A 12,500-nucleotide genomic window follows, 5' to 3' on the forward strand; every position below is an offset into this window, starting at 1 on the left:
TATATATATACATACATACATATATATATATACATATATACACATACATATATATATATACATATATACACATACATATATATATATACATATATACACATACATATATATATATACATATATACACATACATATATATATATACATATATATATACATACATATATATATACATACATATATATACATACATATATATATATATACATACATATATATATATACATATATACATACATATATATATACATACATATATATATACATACATATATATATACATATATATATATATATATATATATATATATATATATATACACATATGTATGTATAGTATATGTTGTGTGTTATTTCTTTACTACCCACAAGGGGCTACACACAGAGGGGACAAACAAGGACAGACAAACGGATTAAGTCGATTATACCGACCCCAGTGTGTAACTGGTACTTATTTAATCGACCCCCGAAAGGATGAAAGGCAGAGTCGACCTCGGCGGAATTTGAACTCAGAACGTAGCGGTAGACGAAATACCGCTAAGCATTTCGCCCGGCGTGCTAACGTTTCTGCCAGCTCGACGCCCTTGTTGTGTGTACAGTGAGATGTACAACTGCTACTGTTAAGTCTAAAACTCCACATTCGATTATCTTTGTCCCGTCTGTTTCCAGTTCAGTGCTTAAGTTTACCTGCCTAGTAACGTTACTGGTTGTGATAATCAGAGCAAATGGACAAGAAATCCTGATAAACACAAGGCTTATTTCCTTTATTCCCAATATATACATTTTGCGGATCTTTTTTAAAACGGGGGGCCACATTTTTCATTAATGTTTTACGTAGTGTTTTTGGTACGGAAAGACTTTCAAACTTCGTATACTTATCTATTTTGTGTTATAGAACAGAAAAATATTTTTGTATTCAAATTTATTTCATGTAAAAAATTGTCTTATTTCGATAATTTCAACCAATCACTGACAAGTATTCAGTTGTTTACATTTACTCCTTTGGCTGATTAAGCCATAGCTTCGTTTTATTTGCTTTTTTCATTTTCTTTTTTTTTTCTTCGTTTTATTTGCTTTTTTCTTTTTAAATTTGCTGTTTTACCCTAACCCTAACCCTATCACCGATAGAATTGTTTCAGAATCGTTTGTTTATGTAGTCGGCACTTAATGTATATCGGCTGAATGGACGTCAGTGATTGGTTGAAATTACAGAAATACGACAACTTTAACATGGAATAACTCAGGGATTTCTTTTTTTTTAAAGAAGTCGAAGAGAAAAAGATGTTTTATATGACACATTCTACCAGTGTTCCAAGTTTCAAAGTGTTTCGTTAATGAAAAATGTGGCCCCCGTTTTAAAAAAGATCCCATTTCGCTACTGCAGTTCCTTGCAACAGATGTTTCAAATGAGGAAGACTTCATTGCAGAATGTTCCAAACGTTGAACCACAACCGATCACCAGAGAAACACTTCGTTACAGAATGTTACACAAATCATATGATCTGTGTGCCTCAGGCATGCACGATACACAAACCATATCCATTTCATTTCTACCGTTTATCATCGAAGTGGTTGAGTATTCCTAAGGCATCACACATGTTCCAGAATATGTGGCTGAGTTAACCACAGACATGAGTACCCCTCGTTTTTATATCCATATTATCGTTTTTCTTTTTCCTTTTCCTTCTCCCCTCCCAACACCATATCAAATTAGATAAATTAGTACAAAGTAATTAACACAAAACCATGTCTAAATAATCAACACACACTAACGATGTACTAATAATTAATGAAAGGAACAGCTACAAAGAACAAGGGGGATTTTTTTTCTGCAGAGGGGTTGTCATCAGAAAAACTACTAAGTTCAGTTCAAAGTGTAAAGCAACTTCTAATTAATTTAATATTTCACCTAATTGACTAATTAATAAAAACCACTGATTATAGTCATTTGGTTTTGATTACGTAATTGTCTACACCACACTTTCTAAAAATTATCCCATGAATTATTATCATCATAATTATTATTATTATTATTATTATTATTATGATGATGATGATCATCATCAAGGCAGCAGGCTGGCGGAATCATTAGCACGTTGGACAAAATGCTTAGCAGTATTTCACCTGTCGCTATGTTCTGTGTTCAAATTCAGCCAAGGTTGAATTTGCTTTACATCCTTTCATGGTCGATAAATTAAGTAGCAGTGAAATCCTGGGGTCAATGAAATCAACTAGTCCCCTCACTCCCACAAAATTTCTCTTATCACATTGATGTTGCCCGTGCTGCAGGTGGTGGCCATATTGAACACTTTGTAAGACAGGAAATAAAAGTTGATTGTGAGTAAACACTTGTGACTTGGATGGAGTTTTCTGTTGCTTTTCCTCGTTAAAATATTGCGTAATGAAACTGGTTGATTCCTATTGAATAACTCTGTGTATATATTCTCTTATTCTTTTACTTGTTTCTGTCATTTGCCTGTGGCCATGCCGGAGCACCACCTTAAAGGGTTTTAGTCAAAGAAATTGATGCCGGGACTTATTCTTTGTAAACCTAGTACTTACTCTAGCGGCCTCTTTTGCTGAACTGTTAAGTTACAGGGATGTAAACACACCAGCATTGGTTGTCAAGCATTGGCCAGGGGACACACAGACACACACATAAATACATATATGTGTGTGTGTGTGTGTGTGTGTGTGTGTGTGTGTGACAGGCTTCTTTAAGTTTTTTGTCTACTGAAACCACTCACAAGGCCTTGATCGGCCCAAGGCTATAGTAGAAGGAAGACACTTGCCCAAGGTGCTATGCAATGGGACTGAACCCAGAACCATGAGGTTGAGAAGCAAGTTTCTTACCATACAGCCACTCCTGCACCTAAATATATTTATACATGCACATACACATGTATATGAATATATGTGTGTATGCATATATATGTGTGTGTGTGTGTGTGTGTGTGTGTGTGTGTATCAGAATCTTATTTTTTTTCTAAAGCAGTACATAGATGCTATCTCAGGACAAATACTGCAGTAACTGGCCTATCAACTGTGTATATACATTTAGTATGATACATAGATATCTATCTTAATTTAATACTGTCTCAACTGCATATACAGGAGATATATACAGATATATATATACATATATACAATTGCAGTGTGGAAGGTGTTTAGAAGCCATTTAAAAACACACAAAACCAATAGATTCACTTCAACATTTAAATTTAATTTGTCAAAACATTTTCGTCGCTTTGAGACTGTGATCTGTTCACTGACAAAATTCCATGCTGCATCTCATATATATATATATGTATGTATATATAACCAGCTGAACTTAAATAGAATGAATTTTTGCTTTCTTTTTAGTGGAAAAATAGATTATTATTATTATTATTAATTATTAACTGTGAATTAAGTTGTGAAAGTGTGCTTGATTGGTCAGTCGGAAAATAAGAAACTCAAAGAAACAAGTAACTAAAGTAAATAAAAAGAAAAGACAAAAACAACAAAAAACTTGAACATTTAAAGGGGGGGGGTTAGTTTTTTTTAAAAAGATAAACAAAAGAAGGGGGGTGGAGTTCATGCCACAAAGAAGTCACTCCAGCATGCAGCCCTTACATACACACGCGCACACACATGTGCGCGTGCGTGCGTGTGTGTGTGTGTGTGTGTGGACATGGATTTGTGTACTGGAAGGGGATCGTTTGGGGGTTTTTTTTATATTGTTGTTGTTATTTAACCCTAGGTCGGCCCCTGAGTGAGCAGACCAACAAATATTTATGCAAAAGAAAGTGTTCAAGCCATGATCATCCGTGTCTTCTTCAGTAATTCTAGTAAGGCACAGTGTATCTAGGAATACATTATTATGCTAACCTCATTACATATAACTCTTTCATTATAATTTTTAAGACAGTAGGGCAACTGTGTGATCTGAATAGAGAGTTGCCTGCTATTTCTAGCAGGCAGACTACCTACATAAAACGCTTAGTCAAAAAGTAATGATATATTTATGAATGTGTATTTGAGTAGATGTTTGACTATGTATGAATGTGTGTGCATATATATATATATATATATATATATATATATATATATATACACACACACACACATATATATACACACATGTATAACAGCTCAACATTTGCTTGGTATCATTCATATTAACACAGAATTTAAGACACACACACACACACACACACATATATATATATATATATATATACATATATATACATATATATACATGCACAAATATGCTTGTGAGTGTATGTTTATATATGTATGCGTAAATGTATATGTGAGTGTATTTTTATATACATGTGTATGTGTGTGTGTGTGTGTATACATATATATATATATATATATATATATATATATATATATATATATATATGTATGTATATATACAAATTATACATTTGAAGTAGTGGTACACAAAGTACCATTATTTGCTGGAAATAGCAGCCACTAACTATTCAGCACTAGGTATAAAGCTTCACTGAATGTAAAGAGGCATAGATGTGTGTGGGTGGTGAATATAAAAAATTTTGTCATATCTTTAGTTATTTATATGTATAATTCTACCTATATGGTGCATTAGTTTGCTGGATAATAATAATGTGTGTGTGTGTGTGTGTGTGTGTGTGTGTGTGTGTGACTATGACTATACCGAGATGTGTTTGTGTATGTGTATATGTGGTTGTATTGCATATGTTTAAATATATTCCAACTGAAGAACATAAAAATAGAGAATACATTTGCAAAAATAATAATAATAATAAACAACACAAAAAGAATTCATAAAAAAGATGGATGAAGTTGACATGGATAATCTTTCTTTCAAAAACGATCTTAAACAAAAATCGAACTAAGACTTTAAATTTTTACTGTTAAAAACAAAAAAAAAAAGTATATAATAATATAAATAATAATGATAATAATAATAATAATAATAATTTCTAATTTTAGTTAGACAGACTGCCACCAACTACATTAACAATGAACAGTTGATTAAATTGACTCCCGCAAAACATTACTAGTAATTTATTTAATCAACCCCTAGAGAGGGAGGACAGGAGTTCACCTTGGCAAGATTTGAACTCAGAATGTAAAAACCCAGAAATAATACCACAGGGCATTTTTGTCTGATGCTCTTACAAATCTGCGAATGTGGGACCTTTAATTTGTATGTTAGTGACAAGTCCAGCAATGTCTGTTGAAAGGGATCAGTCAATGTCACTGACAAGTTTCCAATACGTGACTGGTACTTCATATTATCAGCCCACACTGAGGGATGAAAGAAAGGCGAAGTTGAGCATAGTGGGGCTTGAACTCAGAACACTGGACAAAATGCCTTGTAGTCATTGCTATGGAAATTTATTTTCTAACGATTGTACTCACCCAACCGAACCTTAAATTCCAATTCAGGCACAAGGCCAGCATCAATTACTGTTAAGATAGTAGCCTCTTGCTGTTAGAGAATGACAGGCCTACAAAAATCATACTGAACAAGCGATTTGTTTATAGGGGTCAAATGTATCTGTTGTACATTAACTCACTCCCTCTATGAAATCGTTGTTGCCTGAACAGGTGCACGGTGTGCCACATGTCAGGTGTTGAGGGGATCGCAGAGCAACATGAGATGAAGTGTTTTACTCAAAAAACACAACACACCACCAGCTCCAGGAATTGAAACCATGATCTTATGATCCTGAGTGCAACAGCCTAACCACTGGGCCACACACTACTATACCACACTGCTATAACACATGGCTCAGCGGTTAGGGTAGTGCACTCCTGATTGTTGGATTGTAGTTTCAATTCCTGGACCTGACAATGCATTATATTCTTCAGCATAACACTTCGTTTCACATCGCTCCAGTTCACTTTCCAGGCAAAAGTGAGTAATCCTAAAATGGACTGGCATCCTTTCCAGGGGCAAAAAATATATATATACCAGGAAATCAGCAACAGAATTCTAGGGCTTGGGAAGAACCTATTTCCCCACCACTTTTTTTTCCTACAATATCACACTTTACTACACTAATAGCTGTGTGGTTAGAAAGTTTGCTTCTCAACCATCCAGTTCCAGGTTCAATCCCACTGCATGGCACCTTGGGCATGTGTCCTCTACTATAACCTTGGACCACCAAAGCCTCGTGATTGAACACTATAGGTGGAAATTCCCATCCTGAGTGTATGTACATGTGAATGTGGTTGTGCCATCTTTAATAGGTAGGAAAACTAGTATACCATATTATGTGGAAGCACATGGCTTAGTGGTTAGGGTGCTACACACCTGATCGTAAGATTGTAGTTTCAATTCCTGGACCAGACAATGCCTTGTGTTCTTCAGCAAAACACTTTATTTCATGTCACTCCATCCACTTTGCTGGTAAAAGTGAGTAATCCTGAAACGAACTAGCATCCTATCCAGGGGGGAAATATATACACCACAGAATCAAGGAAACAGGCCTTATAATTCTATGGCTTGGGAAGGACCTTTGTAACTTCTTGTTTTTACAATAACATTACCATTTGTTTCAAGCGAGATCGTTGCCAGTGCCCCTGGACTGGCTCTTGTGCGGGTGGCACATAAAATACACCATTTGAGTGTGGCCGTTGCTAGTACCATCTGACTGGCCTTCATAGGATTTTGGAGCGAGATCGTTGCCAGTGCCCCTGGACTGGCTCTTGTACGGGTGGCACATAAAATACACAATTTTGAGCGTGGCCGTTGCCAGTACCGCCTGACTGGCCTTCGTGCAGGTGACACGTAAATGCACCCACTACATGGGTGGGACTGAACTCAGGATCTTGTGGTTACAAAGCAAACTCCTTAACCATTCAATTATGTCATATCCACTACACTGTACAGTCGTGACACAACATAATGCATGCCCCTATAACCTTAACTACCCCCCCCCCCCCGATACCAACATCTCCATCACCGACCACACCTAATCACACTGACTACTAAACAATAAACCATGTAAATTAAAAACTCAAAATAAACGAAATAGCCAATCAACCATGACCATCACTGCAGAACAGTGGCAAATACTTACATTTCTAACACAAGTTTCAACTGCTCTAGCTTGGCCTTCTTCTCCTCTATGACGCTGTTCTTCTTCACTTTGTTCTCGTTCAACAAAAACCTGACGATATCCAACACTTCCTGTAGCTGTTTGGGCTTCTTCAGTTTCAGGTGGCCCTTCTTGTAGCCCTGGTATTTTTGAAACAGCTCGAAAAACCTGGAAACCACAAGGACAACAACAGCAATCACAACAGCAGATAGAAGACATGTAGCGGAAAAGACAGAAGATTGAAGATTAATCTCCTGAAGACAGAAGACCAATGTCATAAGATTAAAGACAGCAGATTAAAGACATAAGGTTAAAGGCATAAGACTAAAGACAAGATTCAAGACGTAAGATTAAAGACATAAGATTAAAAACATAAGATTAAAGACATAAGATTAAAGACACAAGATTAAAGACATAAGATTAAATACATAAGATTAAAGACACAAGATTAAAGACATAAGATTAAAGACATAAGATTAAAGACATAAGATTAGAGACATAAGATTAAAGACAGAAAATCAAAGACAGAAAATCAAAAACAGAAAAATCAAAGACAAAAAAATCAACTTCAGAAGGTTGAAGACATGATTAAAGTCAAAAGATTAAAGACAGAAGATTAGATACAGAAAATTAAATATAGAAACAGAAAACAAGTCTGAATTCAGAAGGTAGAAGATTAAAGATAGAAGATTCAAGACAAAGATAGATGTTTAAAAGCAGAAGATTAAAGACAAAGAAGGTAGAAGTTGACACGAGACTGATGAAGACGAAAGAAGAGAGAAACTATACAGAAAAAAGACAAAAAAATTGAATACAGAATATCAAAGACATAAGATAAGACAAGAGATGAAGTTGAGAGAAACCAGAAGATTGAAGGAAACTGGAAGAAGACTAAGGAAGACTGAAAGCCAGGTGTAAAAAATGGAGGCGAAAAAGGTAATTTACTTGGAGTGTTTGACTTCCATTTTCATCTTCTGTTTTGGAGTTCTGTCTCCATGTCTGATAACTGCAATGACACAGCGGAGTTCCATCCTGGAGGAGAGAGAGAGAGAGAATGAGTGAATAAGAGGGAGAAGGTGTGAGTGAGTGACTGTATGAGTAAGAACATAGGAAATGCATAACACACACATGTATACAGGCAATCATCATCATCATCATCATCATCACCATAACCACCACCACCACCATCATCATCATCATCATCATCATCATCATCATCATTGTTTAACGTCCGCTTTCCATGATAGCATGGGTTGGACGATTTGACTGAGAACTGGTGAAACCAGATGGCAACACCAGGCTCCAATCTGATCTGGCAGAGTTTCTACAGCTGGGTGACCTTCCTAACGCCAACCACTCCGAGAGTGTAGTGGGTGCTTTTACGTGCCACCGGCACGAAAGCCAGTCAGGCGGTACTGGCAACGGCCACACTCAAAATGGAGTATTTTATGTGGTGCCACCTGCACAGGAGCCAGTCCGGCGGCACTGGTAACGATCTCACTTGGATGTCTTTACATGTGCCAGGAAGGCGATGCTGGGCACAGGTGCCATACATATACAATTATATATATATATATATATATGTATATATATATACACACAATTATACAAACATACACAAACACACAACATTTACACAGATACACATATTTATTATAGGTGTGTGTATGCGTTTGTTTGTTGTGTACTGCTGTACTTTTGTCTGACCCATGGAAGCGTAGCTAAGTAGATGTTAAAACAATGGTAAAAATAAGAAAAGAAAAAAAACCCAAAGGAATGGAAATTAACATACATTGAGCCTGATGTTGTAGGGACAACTGGTACATCTTCTGGAGCTGAACCTAGAACCCATGGGATGTGTAGCTGTGGTGCCAGGTTCCGCATTACCATAGTCCTGAAATGAAAAGAATTGCATAATTTCTTCTACACAATATATGCAACTGAGAAATGCATGCCATCAAAGTGACACTGGGGTACAAATATACAAAGCCCAGTATACCCATCATAACAATTCATCTGATAAGAGTACACCACATGACCTTGCAGGTGGGACCCAGTTAGAATTTTCTTCAGATCAAGTAGACCATCTCACTCAAAAGGTCCCTGAATAAAGTTTGTTTAAGGATGATGAATGCAACACCCATGTTTCCAGAGGTGAACTGTTCAAACCCCAAAGAATTCTTGTTGATACATGGCTATGATGCTCCCCTGCAGTGGAGGCGCAATGGCCCAGTGGTTAGGGCAGCGGACTCGCGGTCATAGGATCGCAGTTTCGATTCCCAGACCGGGCGTTGTGAGTGTTTATTGAGCGAAAACACCTAAAGCTTCACGAGGCTCCGGCAGGGGATGGTGGCCGACCCTGCTGTACTCTTCCACCACAACTTTCTCTCATTCTTTCTTCCTGTTTCTGTTGTGTCTGTAATTCAAAGGGGTCAGCCTTGTCTACACTCTGTGTCACGCTGAATATCCCTGAGAACTACGTTAAGGGTACACGTGTCTGTGGAGTACTCAGCCACTTGCACATTAATTTCACGAGCAGGCTGTTCTGTTGATTCGATCAACTGGAACCCTCGACGTCGTAAGTTATATAGATTGGCAGTGCCAGAACAGGCACAAGTATTGTGATTAGCCAGCTTGTTAGAAGGAATACATATATCAGCAGCAGCAATGTCCCTTTTGTCTGTACTTACCCTAGAATTTTAGCACAATCATCGTAATATTTGCTGGAATTCTTCACAAAACTGAATCCGTTGACATCACACACATAAGATTTCCCATTGGCACGGAGAAGATCAAAACCACACACAGTTTGCTGAGAAACAGAAAAACAAAAGAAGCCAGGTTGAAGAGAGAGAGATGAGGATTTTCACATCCATAATTTTACTTAACAGTTATTTACAGCATCTTTACAAGACCTACACATGTTTCAACTGCAGCACACAGTTGAATATGCAACCTGGTGTCATGGTCAGAAACAGAGTAACTGCCAGGATAATATACCCTTTTAAACTCATTTTTGGATATATTGGATATATATATACATATATACATATACACACATATATATATATATATATATGTGTGTGTGTGTGTGTAGAGAGAGAGAGAGTGTTAGGTGTGATGTACAGAATTAAATATTGAAAAAAAAGTTGTCAGAATTTTGGAATAACTTCTTTCATTTATTTTATACATATATTAGCGCTTTTTCTCTGCCTGTCTATCTATCTATCTGCTTATACACCTTCCATTGTCTCCAAAGCCTCACCCCCACCCCCCCAAAAAAACAATGTTCTGTTATAAACAAAACCCCCCAAAAAACACCTGTTTTATATAAATAAGCAAGATCTCTGTATTTTCACAGAATTATATTTGACAAGTTCGAAAGGCGAACGAAAGCGCTAATATATGTAAAAAATAAATGAAAGAAGTTATTCTAAAATATATATATATATATATATATATATATATATATATATAGTTTTAGGGAAAATAACCAAGTTTCAAGAACTCATCGATGAAAATCCACTATCACATATAGAAAAATTAACAATTAAAAGCACAATAAATGAGTATAATATAAAGCAAAGTAAATATCATAAGATAAATATAATAAAATGATTACACGTGTTTCATAACTATATTTTATCTATAAAGCTCAATTTAATTTTAATTTTTTATAAATTGATTTTAATTGAGTTTTTACCTGTAATTTTGGATTTTGTCCCTAATATTATATATATATATATATATATATATATATATATATATATATATATATATATTTCTGCTAATAAATCCGAAACCGGTACCTGTTTAATAATGTTTTTTTAGGTGATTTTAAATGTCTTGCCCGCTTACGTTTTGGGATGCTGCTATATTTCATGTTGAGAGCAATTTAGGTCTTAATAGACACAAGATGTGATCTATTTCTAGCACATTAATTGTCCACGTTAGTGGTCAACGTTATTTTTTAAAATGTACCTTAATCCCCTGAGATTGCAGATATTATTTCTGAATCTCTTTGATTCTTTAGATGTGCTGGCCTCCTGATAATTAATCGATATTAATTAATATATGATTAATTACCATATTTTATAATAATATATGTATATATATATATATATATATATATATATAGAGAGAGAGAGAGAGAGAGAGAGAGAGAGAGAGGGAGAGAGAGAGAGAGAGAGATAGAGAGAGATGCATACACACATATACAAGAATACATTAGACTGACCTTGAAGGCAAGGGAAACTTCCCTGGCAATGCACTTCTCCATGGCACTGAGAATAACAGGATATCGTACTTCCTTACCATCTTTATCTCTTTCTACTTTGCCATCAAGTGCGGGAGACTTTCTCGCTTCAGCGTGGGCGTAGTCAGGGCCGACTGCATATACCTGTAGGCAGAAAGAGAAGAATGTCAACAGTGGTAATATCAACAACAACAATAAGGGGACAGAGAAGAAACCTCAAGGATATTATACATATATATATAATATTCTTTTGTTTGTTTCAGTCATTTGACTGCGGTCATGCTGGAGCACTGCCTTAAAGGATGTTAGTCAAAGAAATCAACTTCAGGACTTATTCTTTGTTAGCTTAGTTCTCATTCCATTGGTGTTTTTTGCCAAATTGCTAAGTTACAGGAACATAAACACACCAACGTCAGTTGTCAAATGATGCAGGTGAACAAACACAGATACACAAATGTATATATCATCATCATCATCGTTTAACGTCCGCTTTCCATGCTAGCATGGGTTGGACGATTTGACTGAGGACTGGTGAAACCGGATGGCAACACCAGGCTCCAGTCTGATTTGGCAGAGTTTCTACAGCTGGATGCCCTTCCTAACGCCAACCACTCAGAGAGTGTAGTGGGTGCTTTTACGTGTCACCCGCACGAAAACGGCCACGCTCGAAATGGTGTCTTTTATGTGCCACCCGCACAAGCCAGTCCAGGGGCACTGGCAACGATCTCGCTCGAAAATCCTACAGGAGCCAGTCAGGCGGTACTGGCAACGGCCACGCTCAAAATGGTGCATCTCATGTGCCACCCGCACAAGAACCAGTCCAGGGGCACTGGCAACGATCTTACTTGGCTTGCCGGGTCTTCTCACGCACAGCCCATTTCCAAAGGTCTCGGTCCGTAGTCATCGCCTCGGTGAGGCCCAATGTACGAAGGTCTTGCCTCACCACCTCAGCCCAGGTCTTCCTGGGCCTACCTCTTCCACGGGTTCCCTCAACTGTTAGGGTGTGGCACTTTTTCACGCAGCTATCCTCCTCCATTCTCACCACATGTCCATACCAGCGCAATCGTCTCTCTTGCACGCCACAACTGATGCTTCTAATGTTCAGCTTTTCTCTCAAGATACTTACACTCTGACGGGTATTCACATTGACATTACACATC

General features: G+C 36.9%; 1 protein-coding gene across 23 annotated transcripts in view; it reads right to left on the reverse strand.

Moving 5' to 3' along the window:
- Positions 1-12,500, reverse strand: part of LOC106875122 (inositol hexakisphosphate and diphosphoinositol-pentakisphosphate kinase 2) — a 139,959-nt gene that overhangs the window by 88,625 nt on the left and 38,834 nt on the right. For all 23 annotated transcript variants that reach the window (XM_089344104.1, XM_089344086.1, XM_089344102.1 and 20 more), the window contains 5 exons: positions 11,323-11,484; positions 9,776-9,897; positions 8,878-8,979; positions 8,031-8,117; positions 7,068-7,253 (listed from right to left, as the gene is read on the reverse strand). In XM_089344104.1, coding sequence (XP_089200230.1) covers positions 7,068-7,253; positions 8,031-8,117; positions 8,878-8,979; positions 9,776-9,897; positions 11,323-11,484 — 659 coding nt within the window. The remainder of the gene's footprint in view (positions 1-7,067; positions 7,254-8,030; positions 8,118-8,877; positions 8,980-9,775; positions 9,898-11,322; positions 11,485-12,500) is intronic.

Source organism: Octopus bimaculoides, chromosome 28 (assembly GCF_046866305.1).
Source record: "Octopus bimaculoides isolate indiv1 chromosome 28, ASM4686630v1, whole genome shotgun sequence".
NCBI lineage: Eukaryota > Metazoa > Mollusca > Cephalopoda > Octopoda > Octopodidae > Octopus > Octopus bimaculoides.